Genomic DNA, 23901 nt, shown 5'->3' on the forward strand with positions numbered 1-23901 from the left:
CTTTTAATAATATCTTATCGTCAATAAAGGAAACAATAGCAAACATGAAAGTAAATTTAAATTATGCATGTTTTCAAATCCATCAACAATGTTACTTTCATAAACAACATGACTAGTTATTTTCAAAAACAGTATGGTAAAAAATTTAGCTGTTGAACTAATTACATTAATTAAGAGGTACACCAAATAAACACAGTTAAATTGTTTATGTATTCAGTAATCAACCATATGAATAAAATATAGTATTAAGAGATTCAGTTCCTTCAAAAACTTTCTTCTGATGAGTCCTGCGTCTCATTTTACATTTTTGAAACCTAGGTTTAAAAGAGCAAAATAAAATAAAGTAAAAAATAAAAATTACATTTTTAAAAATACTGCATAAGGATTTGGAGACTCAAAGCACGTGCTTGTTTGCCATTGCAATAACAGGGTTCTGGTTTCACGTTATAGAGCAGCAACACACAGACACAGCTCGAACATTCTTCTTATTGTTAGAGTTAGACGCACATTCTTTAGACTTTATATGAGCATAACACTAGTATTTAATGTTTTGTTATATGCTTTAGAACTGTAACATACAGAAGATGTAAATTAAAGCATATTTATTATAGCCAACTAATATTTTTTTGGTAGCGTTTGGAGCTTTGTTGTAATAAACAAAAGATGTTTCAAATGTCGTGCATTAACAACTGGTACAGAATTATTTGCTTTTTAAATATTTTATGTTTTATTTATTTTAATTTGAAATTTTTCTACGGTAAACATCTTCTATCGGTTTATTATAAAAAATAGTTGGGGTGAAGTAAATGTTCGGGTTTACCATAAAATAAAACATCTAACGAGTTACCTAATGGTAAACCCCTTCTAAGAATTAGATGATAATTTGAAGTTTTCAAATTGCATTTGCGTTGTTGCTGTTTTGTTTTCAAGCATTTCTCATTAGTTATCTTTCACAAATACAAACATAAACTAAGTTGGTAACTGATTAAATAACCTGAAAAATACATGAGTATTTTTCAGGTTATTTAATCAGTTACCAACTTAATTTATGAAATATAGGATGAAAAGAAAACGTAAATAGAGAGGTTATATCAAAATAGTTTCAAAACTTCTGAAATGGCCTGATTTGTGCAAGGGCAAACGGGCATACTACCCGAGTCTGCCGATCTGAGAGTCCTCTAAATTTTAATATAATATTTAAAATGTTATATAAAATTTTATGTACTGTAAATTATGTAAATATGTATTTATGTACTGTTATGTAAATATGTATGTAAATATGTATTTATGTACTGTTATGTAAATATGTATGTAAATATGTATTTATGTACTGTTATGTAAATATGTATGTAAATATGTATTTATGTACTGTTATGTAAATATGTATGTAAATATGTATTTATGTACTGTTATGTAAATATGTATGTAAATATGTATTTATGTACTGTTATGTAAATATGTATGTAAATATGTATTTATGTACTGTTATGTAAATATGTATGTAAATATGTATTTATGTACTGTTATGTAAATATGTATGTAAATATGTATTTATGTACTGTTATGTAAATATGTATTTATGTACTGTAAATTATGTAATTTTATGTACTTTTTTCAATTATAGGTTTTAAAAGAGGTGAAATAAGCAGCAAGAAAAAAATTTAAGCGTAGTATTTTAATTTCTCATGACACTTTTCAAAACTGGGCCTCTGTCTTGTGTTCTCATTCAGAAACGGCAACTTTATATTACTATACACGTTTATAATTTTTAAAGCAGAGATAACTTTTTTTTTTTTTTTTTTTTTTGGTAATGAAATAAAGCGTTAGAAGAAATGATTTTTTCCACCATCATGCAAAACAAAACAAAGCAAAACAAAAAACAAAAACAAAAAACTGAATTTTTTAATTCCATATTTCATCCAAAAACTTAGTTATTAAATCGATAACTAATTTAATTGCAACAATAAAATGGCATTTCTGTAATTTAATTAACCGAAATCTATATGACTGAGAAATTTTTAGATTCTTCTCTTTTTTGGAATTACATTAAAAAAAAATAAATAAATAAATAAGGAACTACATTAAAAAAAAAAATAATAAGGAAAAATAAAATAAGGAATTTAAAATGTATAAGCTTATATTTCCTAAAAAACTGAAACTTTGAAAACAAAGTTTTCATAAAGATGAAACATAATTTTTGTCTAAGTAACTGTAAAAATTATCAAGTTATTTCGCTGAAAAATTGTTCGTGGAATATTTTATATAGTGAGCATAAACAATTCTGTCTTGGGATTCCAGGTTTTAAACTGGTCCTTGATTCTCAGCAGAGATAAAGCGGCTTGTCTCTTTAAACCTTTCTTTACTGGGCTTTCACCTAATTCTATCGTCCTTAAAGCGGATGCATTAAAAAAAAAAAAAAAAAAGAGTGTCGAAGAATACCAAAAGGAGACTTTCCTCTGCATATAATTTTTATTTTCGTCCCAGGAGCAAGAGGCAACCCTCAGAGGGAATGGCATCGAAAGGTTAACCAATTCCCGCATTGTAGGTATTTGGAAGATTTGGAGTTTGGCCAACGTCCAGCGGCAGGTTTAATTCCCATCACCCTCCACTTTCTCGCTGATGGAAATTTCTTATAACCTATCTACCCCCTGTCAGTATGCCAGAAAGAATTTCCGCTATGGAGATGCAGCGCCGAACTCTTTTCTCATTATAATAATATAGAACATTATTTTGTTCGCGATGTTACGATAAGTGGCTTCTATGGCATCTTTCCATTCCATAAGGTTTATTTTTAGAACGCATCTTCTTGCCGTCTGAAGTTAGAAATTTAAAGGGGTACTTCTGTTCGCCACTGTGGCTAATTTGAATTCGTGACCATACTGCTAACCTAAACTTTAGGAACAATTCTAAAAAACTTTTCATGAATAACTTCATTAGAATCCCTTACGTTCAAATGGAAAAAAGACAATCGTTTCAGAACATTTAATGTATATATATTACTGTCCTTGCTAGAATATGGATTACGGAATAATACTATGTTCTCAAAATTTTAAGCTTCCTCTTTGTTTGAATAGAAATGTTTAAAAAATGAAAATAAGTTCAGGAAAATAAAATGGGTTTTAAGAAGTTACATACTCACATATTATTTGGTAATACCGCAGACATGACATATTAAAGCATAAACCAGTAATTTCAGTTGCAACAGATTTAATAAGAAGCAGTTGTAGCAGAGTTAAGTAATTTTTCTTTTATTTTAGTTAAACATTTTGCGGTCAGAAATAACATGCCACATTAATCGTGCGCTTTCAAATTCGAACATTATAGAACGTGATTATTTCTGTAATGCAGGTATGGGAGGAATAATGATCGATGGACGTAAGCCCCTAAGCGTTTTTAACATCGGATCTGTCACCGGCCAGAGATATCGGGATGAAGTCATAGAAAATTATATAACAGAGAGAGAGTGGGGTGAATATTTAACTGACTTCTTATATATGGACGGTAATTCTCATTCAGATCGAGCAAACCTCGTTGACGAATTCCTTAAAAATGAAGATATTGTGCCTTCCGTGCTCAGAAAAATCTCCTTATCTTTACCTGATAGAGAACTTATGGGAGACTACCCTGGAAAAGCATTTGTATAGAGACATCCTCCTCCTAGAGATGTAAGTGCCCTCAAGACCACATTGCTGGAGGAGTGGAACTCAATCCCCCTCCCCAAACTGTGGTTAGCAACGTTACTGTCAGCATGAAATATGTTTAGATATGTGTGCAGAAGTCAGGGGTGATCACATTCCGTATTAAATTTTATGTTTTAATTTTTTTCCTAAACTCTCCTTCTAACATACTATTACCATTTTTATTATTTCTTGGTACAGTTTTGTATCATATGCAGTGCTTTTAATTTTTTCCTTTGTGTTTATATGTTATGATGTTATGTATTGTTCCATTCAAATTCATAAAATTATAGTTCACAATTTGTGAGAAATTCGTTATTTCATACATGTAAAGATAATTTGGGTCCTGACTGTATATTTGCGATCGGCATTTCATGCCCACTGATCTTTCACATCATCTCCTACCCTCCTACAATAGAATACTTTTAGTTCAGTTTCAAGCTTTTCTTTGTCAATCATCGGATATGCTTCAGTGGTCAGTACTATTTCTTCTGTAGAATGTTCATTCCTAAAACTAGCGAAGCATTTCTTGTTTAACAATTTAGAAGCTGCTAAGTGTTTAGTGAAAGAACATCTCTGCATTATATCAACAACATAGTATAAAGTCACATATTTCCTTCTTCTATTCTTCTGCCATCGGTGTCTTTGGAAAATTCTCACAGTACTTTGAGTTTCTTAATTCTAAGATAGCAGTTTTGGAATTTGTTATATATTCGTTAACTTTAAACGGACTAATTTCTTTGAATTGCATTTGATTGTATATTATTTCAACATGAGGCATCTGATAAAAAAGCTCTAACCAAAACTTGAAATTATCATCATTTAAATATTTTAAAATTCCTATTGCTTTTGTTTCATTTGTTGTTGTTCTGCATTTGATGTTGATTGAATTTCACTAAGGCAATTTTTTAAAAGGTTGCAAATTTTCATGAACTCTGTTTATGGTCCGTATGATGAAGTTCCACCTTGTATAGGTATACCACACGCGCGGAGTAAAAAGAAATCATTTTTCGAACAACATGCCAGAATTTCGGCACTGCAAGAGCGACAATGATCTTCTCTCTGCCCGGCTCGCGTGCTGCTTTCTGTGCTCGCATGCGCAGAACAGCCAAACACCACATCGCTGGAACTGTGAAGCGCGTAGTTCCAATGACTTTGGAACCTTTTCGACAAAGTGGGGGATGGCTACTGACATAAAGCTTAAGGATTATGTATTGTAAAAGTATAAAGAAAGAATTGAAGACTAAAGAGCACACTAAATTAAATATTAAAAATAATAATAAGTGGAAATTGGGGGTGCTGCAGTTCCACAGTGCTTATTACGAGCCGCCACTGTTCGTTAATCTGATTGGCTAACTATACGCGATATGACGCAGTTTCGAAAAAGTTATTACTATTTTTAGAATAGGGAGGGGGGAGTGCCCAAACCAAAAAGAAGAAGTGGCTAAATATGTGTGTGATAACAGCTTGGAGAGACTGCTGCATAATTAAAAAGATGACGCTCTAAGGAGAGACATGCAGACAGACGTAGCCGATTTGAACATAATCTTTATTGCTGGACACGAACTAATTCTCGAAACTATATTTTTCATTACACATGATCATGGGCGCAATACGCACACCAAAATTTTATATAGCGTATCACATTTTAAATAACGGCGTAGTTAGGAGTACGACAAAGCACAAGCGAAATGAAATAGCGTCCAAACGGCAACAGAGATACAAGCTAGCTGCGTATTTATCCAATCTGAAAGTCTGTTAAGAGAAAAGTTTTCGTTTAAGTTAGAAAAGTTTCAGTTCTTAGAGTTTAGGTTCTGAAATAACTACGTCATGAGCGTTGCGCAGGCCATACAAGGTGGATTGATCTAGAAATGTCGTAATTCAAACGAGTTATTACATTTTTTAGAATAGAGAGGAAGAAGTAAGGGGTTATTGCCACTCTAAATTATAACTTGATTTACATATTTTTTATCTTACACATATATTGTATATATATATTATATATATGTATGTAAGGAAAATAAAGAATATGCAGAAGATAAAACTTAAATTAGCAACGTAAATTAATTTCCCTTCTGTATTCTAAAAATAATAACATCATTATTCTGCGTCATTTCGTCATTTCGAGACTAATCTATATCATATGATTCTTACGTAATTCTGATGATGTAAATGGAACTAAAACTCAAACAGCCAATAGTAATTTTATCGCAGTATTAACTATCCAATCAGAATGCACTGAGAATTAAAACTAAGTCTGAAATTAAGATTTCATCCTGAACATTATACACTTTCTACGCTTTGGCCTGGCTGCTCTGCAGTCTGTCTGCTCTTTCTTTCTTACTGCAAATTTATCTAAAATGTAAATTTTTTGGAATAGGTACAATTAATGTGTCAACTTGATTGTGGCTCCCAACATGTTTACTGAAATATATTGTTGAATTAAATATACCTTGACTGCTAAATTTCTTATTCATTGTGGATCTGCATTTCAGCATTCTTCGACATCAAAATTCTCGCTGTTCATTACGGATTCAACCGCCTGCGTTCTACTACAGAATCCATTACATACCTATATAAAATATGTTACGGTAAAACACCGAAATCTGGAGAATGTCGACTTTCACCGGTAAATATCAACATTCGCATAGTCGCTTGGTGTATATCCGAAATATTTTTCAAATACTCTTATTTCTGACTTACACCGGTAAATGTCGACATTCACCATCTACTAATGGTGAATGTTGACCATATAAGAATATTATATTTTTTTCTCCGTAATTCAGTCGCGAAAAAACACACTTGAGACTTAAGAATTTAAGAATATAAGAACTTAAAACACACAGTACATTCAAAATGAGAAAGGAAAATAATAGAAGTTAAAAACTTACTAAATTATGCCATTCAAATATTATTTATTGCAACAACTTAAACTATTATGACACTCTGAATTTCACAAGAGGCCCTTGCTTTTACAACTGCATTTATTTGTGGAACACTTCCTTTTACAATGACAGCGTGTACATATACTCCTCTCTTTTCGACTTACACCAGAACATATCTGTGATTGTCGACATACACCGATGAGGCTCCGAATGTACAAGGATGTAATGCAATATTCGATCTTTCAACCGACGTATTTGGTGAATGCTGACAATCTCCGGTGAAAGTCGACATTCTCCAATTTCGGTCTTTCACGGGAACATATGTTTAAAGTCTCCATATTTCTATATGTTATCAAATTTCTGACCCAAGAATTTCGTTGTAACCTATATGGGTATTAATAACATTATTGCGATATCATTTATTAATTTAAGAAAAATTCAAATAACTGCGTACCAAGTGCAACAAACACTACCTGCTTAGCTAATTCATTAATTCATGATAAATGCAATTGAATGTTAAATAGTTTTATTATTATACCAAGTCTGATTCTGAGTTTTGGCGTAGTAGTTTAGAAATTTCAATACATCTTCAAGATTTTGTTTTCTTTAAACAGAAGTCAGAGACTCATTAAATTTCCTACAATGTAAACTGTAAATCAGAGAGTGCAGGAATATTGCTCAGCAGTTCCTCAAGAAAACTTGTAAATAAAAATGACATCGGCTTAAGTCAGATAAGGGGCGTTTGTAAGCTCTGCTGTATCAAAAGCCGCTCTTTGTTTATGCATTAGGCGACCTTTAAATATCCATTAGTCATATCTCGTTACTGCGGGAGTAGGGAGTAGGGGAAAAACGCAAATCAGAAGCACTCTCGGTAATGATGAATTCCGCGATTATGTTTGACACTTTTAGATAGGGGGTGAATACCCAACTAATTGGGATATCTTTCGGTCAAAAGAGCGAGTAATTTCCAGACACCCTTACATAAATAATAAGGCCTGAACTGTGCAACGGAAAATGGAGCATATGCTCCTAATCTTCACTTTCTGGAAAGAAGTGCATTTTTAGTGTTTGAAATATATAAAATTTTACGTATTTTTTCAAAGACCTCCGGAAATTTAAAGCAAGAACAAAATTGTAACTTCAAATTGCAGTTTTTCTGTTTCCTTCAAAATTGGGCCTAGATCTATCAACAGCTGACTGGTAAAGTCGCTGAACGCTGGTAATTCGACTCGAGTTCAAATTCCGGAAAAGAGTTGACTGCCTTTTTGTGGGGGTTTCGTGATTTTTTCCATATGTAATGTGAATAAATTTTTCCTAAGTTCTTCTCGAAGTAATCTTTTTTTTTTTTTTTTTTTTTTTTTTCCGTGTAAGAAAGAGCTCCGCAGGGCTTCGCCTAAATTTTGCTTTGAAATTTTTATTTGCTTTGCAGTAATCCATTCTAAATCTGAGCTATTGTTTTCAATCCCGTTGGAAAGTGATGTCATTAAACTACTATGTATTTTCATAAGTTTTAAAGCAGAAATGATAGGTTTCTCTTCCACGGTGGGAAAAAATGCTGGAAGAAAAGAATTCGCCATGATAGGAAGAAATTGAATTTTTCAGTTCTGTATTTTATTCATAAACTTGTTTATGACATTGATAAATAATTAAATTTCATTAATTCCATTTATGTCTGTTTCTATATTTTTTTTACTTTTATCCAGAAAAGCAGGAACCTGATTTAAAAATGTCTAAGCTTATATTTTAACACAGCATATAACAGAATGAAACCATTAAAACAAAATATACGAAAAGGTAAATGATATTTTTTGTTTAAATAAATTTAAATGAAAAAATGCTAAACTATTTAATGAAAAATTTTAAATAATGTTCGTCAGTAATGACTACTGCAATGGTGGGAAGGACTTTTCCCACCATGAAGAATGAATTTTTGCTTTGGGCCTTTGCTAAATCGGTCTGTGACAGGAAACAGAAACCAATTGTATTATGAATTGCGAATTTTTAAAGTTTTATTCTTGAACTTTGACATGAATCAGATTGTGAAAATTGGATTTGGCATCTCACTGTCAAATCAAAAATCAAGGATACCCAGAGCCGGTGCAACCGGTGCCATCATTTCGGTCGACAGAATTTAGAAGCTGTAAAATTTTTAGAATTCAAGAAGGAACCGAACGACAGAACTTAAGAGTTAAAGAGTTTGCAATAGAAGGCAAAAAATTTAGCATAGGCCCTGAGAACACCCAATAGTAACATAATAACAAAAGTATCTTATGACTTATAAATAGTATAAAATCTGAAATATCCAAACAGCTCAGAAAAATATGCAACGAACGTTTTTTTCCCCCTCTGTTTTTATGTAATAAACACTAAAATACTTTTTTTTACATATATCAAATGAAGAATTAAATGCACACGTTTATGTAATGCTTTAAAAAAAGCTTGGAAATCAGGTATGAGCAATAATCTTGTGTTAATTTAATTTTTTCCCTCTTTAAAACTTTGTTTTTCTCTCCTCATGTCTTTTAACTTGTAATTTATTTTCATTAAATCTGAAATCAGCTACAATAGAATGGTCAAAGAATTTTAAAATTTAATTCATTTAAAACATTATATTTCTATCTTAAAAAATAAGCATCTAGCATTTCCAGTTTGTTGCAATTAAAAAGCTGAATAAATATGTGAGAACAATTAAAGAAAAGAAATATTGCGAAAATTGCCAGACTTCGTTTAACTAGATATTTCCGAAAAAGAAATGTCTATCTTCCTATCAGTTTGGGGAATGAAAATAAAATAACAATGCTTATTAAGCTATGAAATCATTAACCGCTACATATATTCTATTAATTTTTTCTTATCGTCTCCAATATTCATTACCAAGCTAATCATATACACAATACTTGGAATTTCACTTTTAATCTAATCGCAAACTCAGTTATAAATACTGAATCTAAATATAACGTAATAGCAGTTAATGACGTATAAATATGAAAAGCGAGAAAAAAGAAAGCAGAAATGATATCAAATCGTGTTCCCCCTTTCCACCACGCACTATGAGACACAAAACAGGTTGAATATGGACGCATTTCCCCGAGATTCTGTAGACGGAGCACGTGACCTCAGTCAGCACAGCCTCTAGTCCGGCGAGTTTTTCCTTTCTTTTTGCTATGATTGTTATTCTCTCACTCTTCACCACGTTCCGGACGAAGCAGCTTTAAGACATCGCTTTGCTCAATTACACCCGGCGGTAGCCCCAACGGCCCGTTTTGGTTCCTCCGTTGGAAACTGCTACTTTAATAGATAAGGATGGATAAACTGTTTGGATCCTTGAAAGGTCTTCTAAAACTTCAAGCTGTTGTAATTGATAATAATGTGTTTAGGTTACATTATAAAGTGACTGTGCCCATTCTAATAGCCTTCAGCTTATTGGTAACAAGTCGCCAATATATTGGTGACCCCATCTCTTGTATTTCGAAAGATGATTTTCCAACCAGAGTTCTTGATACGTATTGCTGGATACATTCAACATTCAGTGTTGAAGAAGCATGGTTTAAAGAAGTTGGGAAGGAGGTTCCCTACCCTGGCGTAGACAAATACCACAAAAGCCATACTAAAATTTACCATGCTTACTATCAGTGGGTGTGCTTCGTACTCTTCCTTCAAGCAATCCTTTTCTATGTACCCCGCTATTTTTGGAAAGCCATGGAATCTGGCAGGATGCGAGCTATGGTTATGCAATTGAACAGTCCTGTCCTGGATGAGAAAAAGAGAGAAGCCAACTTGAAGCAATTAGTGGATTATGTTGTAGCCACTTTTAACCACAACGAAAGCTATTTTATCTACTACTTAATCAGTGAAGTGCTTAATGTGGTGAATGTGATTGGTCAGATGCGTTTAATGGATACGTTTCTAGGTGGCACTTTCTCCTCTTATGGAACAGATGTGGTAAAATTCACAGACTGGGATTGGTCTGTCCGTTATGATCCGATGATTCGTGTCTTTCCCAGACTCACCAAGTGTACCTTTCACAGATACGGTTCCTCCGGAGACGTGCAGAAACATGATGCCATGTGCATTTTGCCCATCAATATCATCAATGAAAAGATATACGTCTTCCTTTGGTTCTGGTTTGTTTTTTTGGCTGTTATATCGTGCGTTGCAATTGCTTACAGAATATTACTCTATTTTTCACCTGAAGCCAGACTTCAATCCTTGAAACCGAGAGCTAGCCTTGCAAGAGAAGAACACTTGGACATAGTCCTAAGGAAATGCAAAGTAGGCGATTGGTTTGTTATTCATCTCTTGGCCAAGAATCTTTACCCGGTTAACTTCAGAGATTTCATGTCGCAGTTGACCAGACGTTTGGAGGGCAAATATTTTAATGATGTTTCTGAAGCATCATTGTGAAATTTGTGCGCCTGAATACAATCAATGTGTGCTAAACATGTTCTTGAACAATATTTAGATACTATGTTTAAGTCGGCCTTTTTTTTTAATCATTCATGACTTTTTTACTTATGAAAGCTATCCCAAATAAAAATACTACCTTTTTAATTTAATGATTATATAGTTTTGTGGAAAATGCCATGGACCAATTTTGGAGGTAAGCGTAAAAACTTATTACAAAGAAAAAAAAAGTGTTTTGTTAAATTATTTTCAGTAAAAAGCTGCTTTATATCGCAAATATATAGGTTACTTAAAGAAATCCATTACTGTTACGTTAAATGGGAGAGAGATAAAAGCTTAAATAAAAATTTATTTGCTAATGTTAAATTAATTACCAAGTAATTTTTATAAAGCTAATTTATGAGCGACATCAGAGAAATTCTTCTACGTTTTGGCTTCGTTTCCGTAAGACAGTTTGTGGCATACAAAATTGATGCTAAAAATATTTCTCGGTTATTACTGAAAGGAAAGACTGAAAGGTATAGTTCATAATACTTAGGTCAGCATTTGGAAAGATATTTATGTGATGAATATATCCACAAGAAATGCAGACAGAAATTTACAAGGAAAATATAAATGCAGAAGTAATCAATGCTGAGTACCACCGCCTTTACGAGTTTTTACAAGTTATTGGTTATTTCCTGTTCCTCTGTCTGCCAAAAATAGCTAGATATGACTTGGGAATTACTTTATTTTTAGAAATTTAATCAGATCTAGCTTTTGTGAGCCGAAAAAAAAAAAAAAGAAGACATTATAAATTCTCCAATCCATTTTGAAACTTTGAATATTTGCCCTTTTGAAATACAAAACGGAAGTCTTATTTTAGTTCATGAATGCATGATTGTGCTTTAAACAGAATGTGAATTAGGGTTATATTTATTAATACCTTTAAAATGTTTGGTGTAATTTGTTGCATTTTCTAGTAAATTTTAAGCACAGAAAATTATCACACTGAGCTTACTCATCATTGATATAATCAATTGTTGAAATATTTGTATTAATTGATGTAGACAAATTTTTGTCTAGCAAGGGTTTTTATCTATAGACAAATTTAACAGAAAATTTATTACTTTTTTTATCCAATTTCATATTATAATTTTATTTGACGTTTAATGGGCTATATTTCTTCAACCTTGCTCACATTTTAACAACAAAGTACTTTAGGAAGAGTCAAATTTGGTGGATAATTTACATAATATTATACATTAAATATACATTGCAGCAAATGGATAACTTCCACAGCCACCCCAAAACTATTTTTTCATTAATGGATTGAACATAAAATGCTTTTTGGTACTCAATTTAAAAACAATGTTATCTATCTTGCATACGTTTTTGCTTTTAGGTAAATTTAAATTCAATCTGCAAACTGTATTTGAGATATGATTCAGTGAGTTTTAATTCTTGACACTCATATTCTGTAACGATGTGTAGCAAAGATGTGAAATTCATTCCAGTTTGTCTACGAAAACATTATGTGGATATTCAGGGCATAAGACTTATTTTTCTTTAATATGGCCTATTAAACAACAATAATTTCATATGAATGTTCTCTGTCAATGATCTCGAAAGCGTGAACTGTCATGCTTTAGACTTCTGAGTGATGCTGGTTGGAGGAGAAAATTGTTGCCTTTTCAAAAATAAATTGTAATCTTTTTCTTAAATAATAATCTAAAAATTTTAACAGCGTTGTACTTTCTAAATGTTTTTGATTATGGAATATTTAAAATTTCTTTACTTCTGCTGATTTTGATTATTTTGAGTCTGATCATTTTTATGACGACGTCTAAATGAAGAAGAATAAGAAAGTCATTGAAAATTTACAATTTTTAATTAAAAAAAGGTTTATATGCCCAAAATACTTTGAATCAAAAACTAAATAGATTGCACATTTATTTTTAGCTAGCAGTACTCACTTAATTAAAATCATTTTAATTTGATGTAAGCTTCATATAACGTTACTTTCTACTCACTGTGTTTTTATATTATGCCTTTTAAAAATGATAAATGTCGAAAGATTTATTTGAGTTCTTGTCAGTTTTCGATATGCTGCTTTCAATATCAATGATTTTAGTAGGATGGAATATTGTTAAGCTCTTTCAGAATCCCACCACGTTTTCAACTCACATTCAATAAGGAATTTTGTATTAATAATATTCTGAGCCGCTTTTCAAATTTCTTTTTGAATTTTTTCACATTTCCGACTTTTACTTTAACCTCAAAAGAAATAAACTGCTACTCCCAAGCATTTCTTTTTAAAATGTATTTTATATACTTTAGAGCCGGCTATTCGCTAAAAACGTTTTCGTTTTTGCCATATATTAAGACATAGGTTAAATTCTCGATAATTTAATACCAAAAATATATATATACTTATCTATATAATTCAACTTCTGTGAAGTTTTTTCTGGAATATATTTTCAGAGACAGAATTATTGATTATTACCACCTTAATTATTCATTTACTATCTGATTTTATTTGCATGTATCCCAGCTTATTTATCAAGAATATCTAGCATATGGATAACGAGGTTTGTCCCATAATATTCCTTATTCACACAGTATTCCTTATTCCATACTTTATACGCTTCGGCTACACAGTTCCTAGCTGATTAGATATATTATTATCTACTATAAAAATAAAACTTAATTAAAATTCTGCACGAGTATACAAATTACAATCATTTATGTTCCATCCTTTTTCTTAAACTTCAGTAAAATAATAAAGTTTTTTTTTTTTTTTTTATCAAATGTTAATAATGGCTCTTTTTATCATGAACAAAAAGGTATTTCAGCTAAGTTTAAGTTTGAAATTTACGCAGTTCCTTTAAATATCACGCATATATTGTAAATTCCACTTTGATTTAATTCCTATTATCTAAGATAATGCGAAATGCTTCTGCGAAAGAAGATGGGGAGAGGGGGACTTAGAATCTGAAAAGCAAACAGAAAAGCCAGTTTTAAAAGGAGTTGTTTCATTTTAGAACTAGCATTATTACCTTCTCCTACAGAGTGTTCAGGATTTTCGTATGTATAAAAAGGAAAGATACAGAGCTGCAATACAGAATAAAAACCAAGGATATGACTTTCAATCTTAGGTGTAATTTCACTGGAAAATTTGAAATCCAGGAAAGACACTAACTGCTTTCGTAAACCGCAGATACTGATAATAATATCAGCTCGATTTGCCTTATATTGGTAAAATGAGTCATATGTCGAGCTCGCCTTTAAGTCGTTATGAGGTAATTTACCTCTCGACCTGCTTTTTAACAGCAAAAATATAGAACTGGTTTGAAAAGATTCTAGACTTTGCTTTGTTGTATGTAAAGATCTTTTCCAATGATATCGTATTCTTCTGGGAATATTTATTAAATTAACAAATTTAACTTTTACGCTGAAGTTTGTTGGCTTATTGCATATTAAATTGCAGAAGAAAAGCCGATTTTCTGAATTTTAAGGATGATGCAAATACTGTACTGATGTTCCTGCTTATACAGCACTGTAATTCTGACAACTATATGATAACTATCTTACGGCCGAGGCATTTCCTGGACCCAGTTTGTATAAGGGCAAACGGGTCATGTATCCTAGAGATCCACTTTCATGAAAGAGGCCACCAAATCCTATCTATAAATATATTTTTTAATTTTAGATTTTCAAAACATTAAACTAAAACAGAGTGCAAAATTTTAAATTAGTTTTTTTCATTACTTTATTTTTCAAACTCTAGACACTGAATCATTGTTTTACACTCTCATTATCAACTGATATTAATTCATGAAGCCTTGATTTGTAAACTAACACTCAGTTTCAATAGCAATCTCTGCTACTGTCTGATCATCACATTTGAAGCTCATGATATCCCATAACTAAGAGGGTTGTTTGCTTACCATAGACACGATTATATACTTTATTATTAAAGTGATAAACAAGTTAATTGCTGCTTTTCGTTTTTATCCCTGTAATTTAATTTAGGTTAAGGTTAATTTAATTAAGGTTTGTAATAAAATCAGTGAGGACTTTTCAGGTTCTTCTCTTTATCCCTACTTTTTCTGGAGGTGGGGACTGCTTTATAGATGTATAATTCACTTCAGTGATGCTCGTACATTGAAAGGAATTCGAAGAAATAGGTTCTCCTAGAAAGGTTTAGCTACGGAAATTCATATTTCTAAACTGGGCTCTAGATACCTTTAATTACAAGTCTGACCAATCATACGGTTAATTTTAGTCTTAAAATTAGTAATGAATAAGGAATATAAGCATATTTTTTGTCAATAAAAGTTCCTTGATTACTGAGAATGAAGGCAAAATAAAGCATAGGTATGTAATTATAAAAAGTCATAAAAATATCATCAGATCTCTAGCGAATTTAACCATTCTTTTGGCAGCCTTCATATGACATATACGCCAGATTTAAAAAAAAAAAAAAAAAAAAAAAAAAAAAAAAAAAAAAAAAAGGTCAGTCTGGTGCAAATCAAAAGCATTTCGTCAAAGAAGTATTGTTGCTAGGCAAGATATTGAAACAGACAAAGGACAGATTGAATTAAACTATTATTCAATACACATGTTCAAAATTAAAAGTGATTTACGAGAAAATTATATACATGTACACTTAAATCGATGTATTAATCTTAAGTTTGAAGTCAGCGTCTCTTAGCTTCTTAGGCTGCTGCATGAATTATCATAACGTCTTAACTTTTTAATACCAAAACGCTAAGTAATTACAGCAATGTAAAACGACAAAAAGATTTATTTGACCGCACAGATAACAATGATTCATATTGTTTAAGTTAAGGTTTGAATTTAAAAGTCTACAACCTGACTGATTTATCCTGTGACTGCTAACTAACGACATTTGAGCTTACAGTGTTAAACGCAAGCAGTACAAAGAAGTTGGCAGCAAGCTGAAGTTCCTAATCTTAGATTTTTGCTGCTTTTTTAACCTCACTTCATTTTCATACTCTGGCGGAGTAGACGAACAGTAAAATTGCAGGAAATAATAAACATAAGAAAACACACGTGTCATTTAAAATAAGCATTACAACTCTTCAAAGAACAGTGTTTTAATAAAGTGTAGGCAATTGCACATTTCCATTTTTGCCCGTTACTTTTTTATTCCGTTCGCACTTAAATTGATATTTTGAAATTGCTTTACATAGATAGAACAATTTCCGATGAGAATTTATAGTTTATAGAACTTGTCTCCAGCTATCTCACGACATATCAATGGCCGATTATCTAAAACCACTGAACACTGATAGTTCAATTTAAGTTCAAATGCCAGAGAACGAACTGGTTACATGGATGTTTCTGTGGTGTCTCCCATATATAACATGAATGTGAGACAGTTTTTCTTCGAAAACCCTCTCCGAAGGCATCCCTTTCCTTACGCGGATGTGATTTTCTTTAATTAATGTAACAAACAAGTTATCCCACGCAGCATCTACGTAACTTTTATAGTAGGTAGTGTGAAAACTTTACTATGAAAGTCTATATTGCATAAAAGTGTGAAGAAAATAATTTTAAAACATACAAACAGTAAATAAGAAGTAAAAGAGGAAACAAATGAATGAGCCTGCCATATAAAGTGAAGGCAGTGAAGTGTTAAAAATATACAAATCACCTAAGGGTAAAACGAAATGCTTGTTCTTGGCACAACAGAATTTTCTAGATAAGAAAGAGCAAGAGCTGTTTCGAGTAGCTTTATGTAGGTGAGATTAAAAGCTGTCTATATATGCCTCACCCAGTTTATTTAATCTACTTTAATAAACTTCGATTCGTTAATTGTAGCTTTTTAAATAAAATACAAGTTTAAAAGATGCTTTTGATCACTGTGAAAGGAAGAAAAAGCTGCATGTTAAGCCATTTACTTTTTGGCTTATATGAATTATTTAACAAATTCTTTATACGATTATCATTAAATTCAGTATCAATATTTATTTTAAGAATTCTTTATATGAATATTATTATTGTAGTAAAGTCATCTTGGAGCAAAATTTCCGCCTCTGTTTTCGCGTATTAGTGAATTTTTTAATTCTTGGCAAATATTAAATTTTCCCTCAAATTGCAAATATATCTGTGAGGTTAAAACGTTTTCTGCCATATTTTAATTCCTGTTTTAACTGTTAATTCTTTTGTTGCATTTAAATAACTTTGTTAATTTATGTTTAGATAATTATTAGTATTTTATTGGAAGCAAGAGAATGCGTGCCGAGTGTGCTAACCGTTACACCACCAAATCATGCTGAAAGCAGAGAGAAAATACCTTATATACTTTCCTTTTAAAGAGCGACTAGGGATCAGGGGATCCTAGTCGCCAAATCCTGATGGTGAAGAATCATCATCCACCACCTTTTAGTTCGCGCGCCAGCGTGGAGTTTTTAGTTTATTTATTTTATTTATTTATTTATTTATTTATATATATATATATGCATGAGACGTGAAAAATGAGCAATGCTCTTGCCAGGACTCGAACCTGGATCTCTCGAATACGCGCCGAGCCTGCTAACCATTACCCCACGAAAGCATACTGAAAGGAGAGAGAAAATACCTTATATTATCCCCTTTTAAAGGGCGACTGGGGAATATATATCCTCAATCACCAAATCCTGGTGGTGAAGAATCATCATTCACCACCTTTTAGTTCGCGCGCCAGTGTACAGTTATAAGTTTTAAATGAGCAATGTCCTCGCCGGGACTGGAATCTGGACCTCTCGAATACGCATCGAATGTGCTACCATTACACCACGAAGGCATGCAGAAAAGAAGGGGAAAATACCTTATAACTTTAATGCTGCCTCCTAAATTTATAGTAAAATATATTATACAAAGGAATCGTATTTTAAAATGCAAATGAAGACTTATGCGTCTGAGTTATTTTTTGCCCTTTTTGTTAAATTCTCGGAATAATTACAGAAAAGGCCATTTTCCAAAAGTTACATAAAATCATCGCATTTACTTTATTATCAGCACCCAATTTTACAGAAAAGGACATTTGCCAAAGTTGAATGGAGTAGTTGCATTTAATTTGTCAACAAAGAATTTTGTTAAACTTTTGGAATAATTACTGAAAAAGCCCATTTTCCAAAGTTACATGAAGTAATTGCATTACATATTTCAAACAGTTTTATTAAACAAACAGTTCATTAACAAACAGTTTTATTAAACTTTGGCAATAATACTAGAAAAAGCCATTTTCCAAAGTTGCATGAAGTAATCGCATTTATTTTAGTATTAACAAAAAGTTTTATTACATTGTCAGAATAATTATAGAAAAGACTATTTTTCAGAGTTACATAAAGTAATCGCATTTACTCTGATAACAACAAAGAGTTCCAAATTCCTTTTTCTAAATCTAGAAATAAGTACACAAAAGGAATTTAGAAAATTTAGAATAAATTTTAAAGTTATAAATAAGTTACATGAAGTAATCGCATTTACTTTGATAACAACAAAGAGTTTCAAATTCCTTTTTCTAAATTTAGAAATAAAGCATTTCATGCCAAAATCCGTACTTACCGTGTTAATGTAGAAATATTGAATAAAGGTATAATGAAGAATATCTGGATATATATATATATATAAAATATGTACATTATTTTATTTGCTGAATCGGTAGATATGCTTTCACGTATTATTCAATACACTTCACTGCTTTCGTTTTTACTTCTGCACTTCAGCTTTCTTGATTGTTATTTTTGGAAATAGTTACATTTTTATATTCGCTTTTAATTCTTTACAAGCATTCTAGAGTTGCATCTTTATCTTACTCAAATATTTTTTAAAATCTGTTTTATTCCTTGAACTGGTCGGAAAAACTCATTACAAATATGCTACGTTTTGTTCAGGTATATGCATGGTTTCATGACCATTGTTTTTGCTTGCTTTCATTTCTTCATTGATATTGCTTCTGCTTTTTTAATCTTTAAATTTTGTGAATCTTTTAACTTAATTGCTATATATTGCATAACATATGTACGAGCCAGTATCCCTTAGAAAGCCCTCCAACGAAGGCATCCCTCCCCTTAGGCAGATAGCCTTTGAGTGCTTTGCCATAGTCAAATAAACCAAACCAAACTTAATGCTAAAGAACAATTTCGACGTGCTATGTAAGAAATTTTGCTATAAGTCCTGGTAGTATTTTTAAGATATACTCACAACAGAAAAAAAATACAAACGAGCAAAGCATAAGTGAAAGTGAAATTCTATAATCACTTTCTTTACTTGTACTGTGAAACATCAATTTCTTTCTTTTTTTTTTTTTTTTTTTATTTTATTTTTTTATTTTTTTTATTTTTATTACAAAGCAGTAATTCTGTGGTAGCTGGAGAAAGGAAAAATAGTTTTATCCGCGAAATCTGAATAACCACATTATTCTTTCTTTCTTTAGCTCTTTTTATTGCCATCATTATTACTATCACTATTATCAATATCAGACTGTGCCAAGACGACCTCGTTAGATGTGAGTATGGTACAAATGTGAAACAAAATATTGATTTCAATGAAAAAAAAAATGGAGAACGATTATATGCTATTTCAGCCTTTAATATGAAAACATAATAACCACTACGAGTTTTTTATTAAAAGTTTACCGAATTCATCTACACTTTTTTAAATTATCTGCGGATTTAGCAATAAAATGATTTGCTATTATTAACACCTAAAATCTGCGTTTAAAAGGAATTTCCACCACATGTGTGCTCTCATGGTATAAGGTAGCACGCTTAGCTATTAAAGGGAAGATTCGTTGTCCGAATCTCGTCGAAAGGACTGGTATTTTCTAACGTTTCTCCCTCCCAAAATTCTAAAAATATGCATATGTTGTTTTAAATTTTCTAAGAAATTTTGTCTAACCAAAATAAAAGGTCACTACTAATTCACAAACCATATACACAACCGTAATTTGCTCCAGTATGTTGCAATTTAGAAGTTGAAAAATTCATATATTTTTAAAATTTTAACAGTTTTAGGTTGTTAATTATTAAGTCAGAGTCATTTAAAACAATGTATACTTTAATTTGGGGTTACTTACTAACAATTGCTTGTCCTGTAGAAACATTAGGTAGTTAGGAAGCAGGAAAGATGAAAAATGAGCAGCCGCCTTCGCCGGGAATCGAAACGCGGACCTCTGGAATACGCGCCCAGCGTGTGGCCCACCACACCAAGAAGGCATGCCAAGAAGGCGGGAGAAATACCTTATATACCCCCCTTTTAAAGGGCGACTGGGGTTTTTATTGACCCAGTCTCCAAATTCTGAGTGTGGAAAATCATCATCCAACACCCTTTTAGTTCGGGCGCCAGCGTAGTGACATTATGATTTTTTGGAAGACATGAAAGGTGAAAAATTAGCAACGCCTTCGCCGGGAATCTAACCGCGGACCTCTGGAATACGCGCCCAGCGTGCGGACCACCACACTACGAAGGCATGCCAAGAAGGTGAGAGAAATACCTTATAGTCCAAGCTATACTATTATAAAAAGGGTTGCTAAGAAAATCAAAAATCACTGATTAGTTAACGGGCATTAAGGTGGACGATGAAAATATGATTTGTTTAATCTGTTTAGTAACTTGTTATGATTCCTTATTTCGAGAACACTTTTAATTTTGAGAAACTAAGTTGTTTAAACATTTTACAATATAGTAGTACAGAGTACAGTAATTGAAGTAGAGACAAAGTTAACATATTGTTATATTTACTCGTTTATAACCATAGAAAATTAGGTGTACAGAGCTCTATTCCAAACATAAGCTCGTGAATTAAAATTGCTGGAATCTAAAGAATCGTCTCGGTTATTTTATGGTTCTATAATTATATAATAAGTAAATGTCAGGTGCATATGCCAATGGATAACATAAATTAGGCAAAAAGAACAAGAAATTAGATTAACGCAAATTTTATACTATTTATCTCTTTCCATTTTGAAGCCAACTGCCACGGAACATTTTTCTTCAAAAAGTAAAAACCATTTTTGTACTATTTATTTTGTAGAGACATTAGGTATTTTTTGAAAGCAAGCAAGATGAAAAATATGCAACGCCTTCGCCGGAAATCTAACCCCGCACATCTCAATTACGTGCTGAGAGTGCAGACCACCACACCACGAAGGCATGCCAAGAAGGCGGGAGAAATGCCTTATATACTCCACCTTTTAAAGAGCGACTGGGGTATCTAGGGGACACAATAGCCAAATCCTGGGTTTATGGAGAATCATCATCCAGCACCCTTTTAGTTCGGGCGCCACTGTAGAGACATTAGGTATTTTTTTGGAAGCAGGCAAGATGAAAGATATGCAGCGCCTTCGCCGGGAATCGAACCACGGTCCTCGCAATTACGCGCTTAGCGTGCAGACCACCACACCACGAAGGCATGCCAAGAAGGCGGAAAAAAATACCTTATTTATATGAATATCTGAGTCAGTGGCTCTCAGAATCAGTAGAATTTTATATAAAAAATCTAGGTCAGTTTAAGGTTCTTCCCTAAATTTAAGTATAACATGTGCAAAAGTTCTAGAAAAAATTAAAAGCTACTGTTAAATGTATTGTACTACTTTTTAGAACAATGTCATTTTCCCGTTTCATTAAACTGAGCAAACTTGCACCATATCTATTAATAGAAAATCATTTCACATTAATCTGATACATCTTTTATGAAGTCTTGATGTCTGGCATTAGAGCGTGTCGTCACTAGTACTTCAGGATTTCCTTCAGGGTACAACTCGGAATATTAAACAAGGGAGAAAAAATTTCTCATAAAAGAAGAGAAGTGGAACATTGTTTCAAGGTCGGTTATTTTATTGTATAATTGAATCGCAATACAGTTAACTCTAAATTTGGCTTGCCATTTCTAGGCACGATATCCACGGTTAACTCAAAATTGCGGTTAAGCCTAAGATACTTTAAAAACAACACAGTGAAGAAGAATTATTCATATTATAATTCACAGAAAGAGAGGATCGACAATTTATCTATATTTTACAGTGCAGAATAAGGTACGAGATCCATAATTTGCTTGTTAAATTAAGTTAGCATTTAAAAAAGTGTAAGTAGCGATGGAATAAAATTAAGTTAAAATGGTTTAAAGAATAATATTTACAAGTGAATTCGGACGATCTCATTGAGTTTAAATTCAAGAAAAAATGGTTAGAGCTTTTGTATTTATCATGCAATGTTTGCATGTTCCGAATTAGGCAGTTATACAAATTAAATTATATTACGAATAAAATAAACTTCCAGATGCTATGACATCATTTGCTATTGCTGCTGTGATATCATGTATTTACTTTTCATGTTTGAATCCTCCATAGACAGTTTTGTTTTCCACTGGACATCATTTTTGATAGTAATTTCCATATGGAGTTTCATATAAACTCCATAAACTGCAGTAAACAAACGTAACTTTTATTTCTTACAGCTTTTCTTAACTTTTCTTTCTTTCTTTCTTGTTAGCATGCCTTCGTAGTGTAGTGGTCAGCACGCTCGGCCCGTATTCGTGAGGCCTGTGGTTCGAGTCCCGGTGGAGGCGTTGCTCATTTTTCATCTCTGCTTCGAAATCACCTAATGTCTGTAACTGTTTATTAATCCGCAGTTAAGCTCACTAATTACATATATAATTTATTTATTAATTAGTAACGTAATTAATACATCACATTTTATTGATTCTGTTTATTCATTATGTGTGCAATCAAAAGTAGAAATTGTAAATTCTCAAATTCTTTCGATCTTAAGACCTTACAGTTGAGTTACGGTTTTAGTATTTTATATACACTTGCGTGCAAAAATAAGAGAATTCTCAAATTCTATGTATTTTTACGAAACATATTGCTCTACTGGAACTAATAATGTCGATGAAGAATTATGCAAATATTCGAATATATAAGCGTACACGTGGATGTATGCAGATTGTCATTGAGGGAAGGGATATAAGCGCATGAGGGGTTTTCGACGATTGGAGTGCTCTACTCCATCACTACATTCACTATGTTTCTCCCAAGAGTTGGGTAAATTTTATGAGGTATCAGATGAAATGAGTGAGTAGCTACGAACGTATGGATGATGGAATGAAATAGAGAATTGCCGGTAGATAGGAGGCAATTCCCTATTTTATTCCATCATCCATACGTTCAATGGCAAGAGCACGTGATTACGGAACTCAATGTAACGCCCAATTTCGTCTGCAATTGGAAACAATTTCAGGACACATATCGAGAACACCTGAAAAAGGTCGACTAATATCCACAATGACGAATGAGAGTCGTCATTTGGCACTTTCAACGTGGCGACGCAGGACTTCTACAGCTTCACAGCTGTCACGTAAGCTGTATGCTGCCATTGGAACCCAAGTTTCCCGGTATATAGTTGCCCGAAGATATCTGTTCTGTGTACGTCAGAAAACCCTCTGTTTACATCCCGCTCACATCAGTATACAAGATAACGCGTTTCACATGCTGCAAGCAATATGTGCCTTGGACCGGACTTCAGGGGCACAACGTGCTTTTTTACAGATAAGTCGAGATTCAGCCTGAACACTGATTCTCGACGTACCTATATATAGAGACAGCGTGGGATACGATACCTTCCTCATCTGGGAAGAGGATCGTTACGTTGGTGTAGGAGTAATAGTTTGTGAAGGCATTCTGTTGCCGGCCGCACACCCTTGCATATATTTGTAAAAGGCTCCCTGATTGCTATGAGGTACAGAGAGGACATCTTAGAACCTTATGTTCGATTAACGGGGCACAGTGTGTTCTGTTTTCGTGTTAATGGACAACAACCCCTCGTCCACATAGGGCTCAGTTGATCGATGGTTACTTGGAAAATGATGATATTTTCCGAATGAATTGACCAGCCAGATCTCCTGACCTTAACCCTATAATTTAGAACTCTCTTGAGATGGCAAT

The 23901-nt window shown here is 32.5% G+C and overlaps 2 protein-coding genes across 3 annotated transcripts in view; one reads left to right on the plus strand and one right to left on the minus strand.

Moving 5' to 3' along the window:
• LOC118195492 (uncharacterized) overlaps nucleotides 1-23901 on the minus strand; it is a 376248-nt gene that overhangs the window by 212427 nt on the left and 139920 nt on the right. The gene's annotated exons all lie outside the window — the stretch shown is intronic.
• On the plus strand, nucleotides 9673-11951 carry LOC118195488 (innexin inx2-like). Its single transcript, XM_035366813.2, has one exon. It carries the CDS (start codon nucleotides 9866-9868, stop codon nucleotides 10964-10966), a length of 1101 nt encoding a protein of 366 aa, XP_035222704.1. The 5' UTR covers nucleotides 9673-9865; the 3' UTR covers nucleotides 10967-11951.

The sequence above is a fragment of the Stegodyphus dumicola genome, chromosome 12 (assembly GCF_044657685.1).
Source record: "Stegodyphus dumicola isolate Sdum_Otavi_A_Nest chromosome 12, ASM4465768v1".
NCBI classification, from domain to species: Eukaryota; Metazoa; Arthropoda; class Arachnida; order Araneae; family Eresidae; genus Stegodyphus; species Stegodyphus dumicola.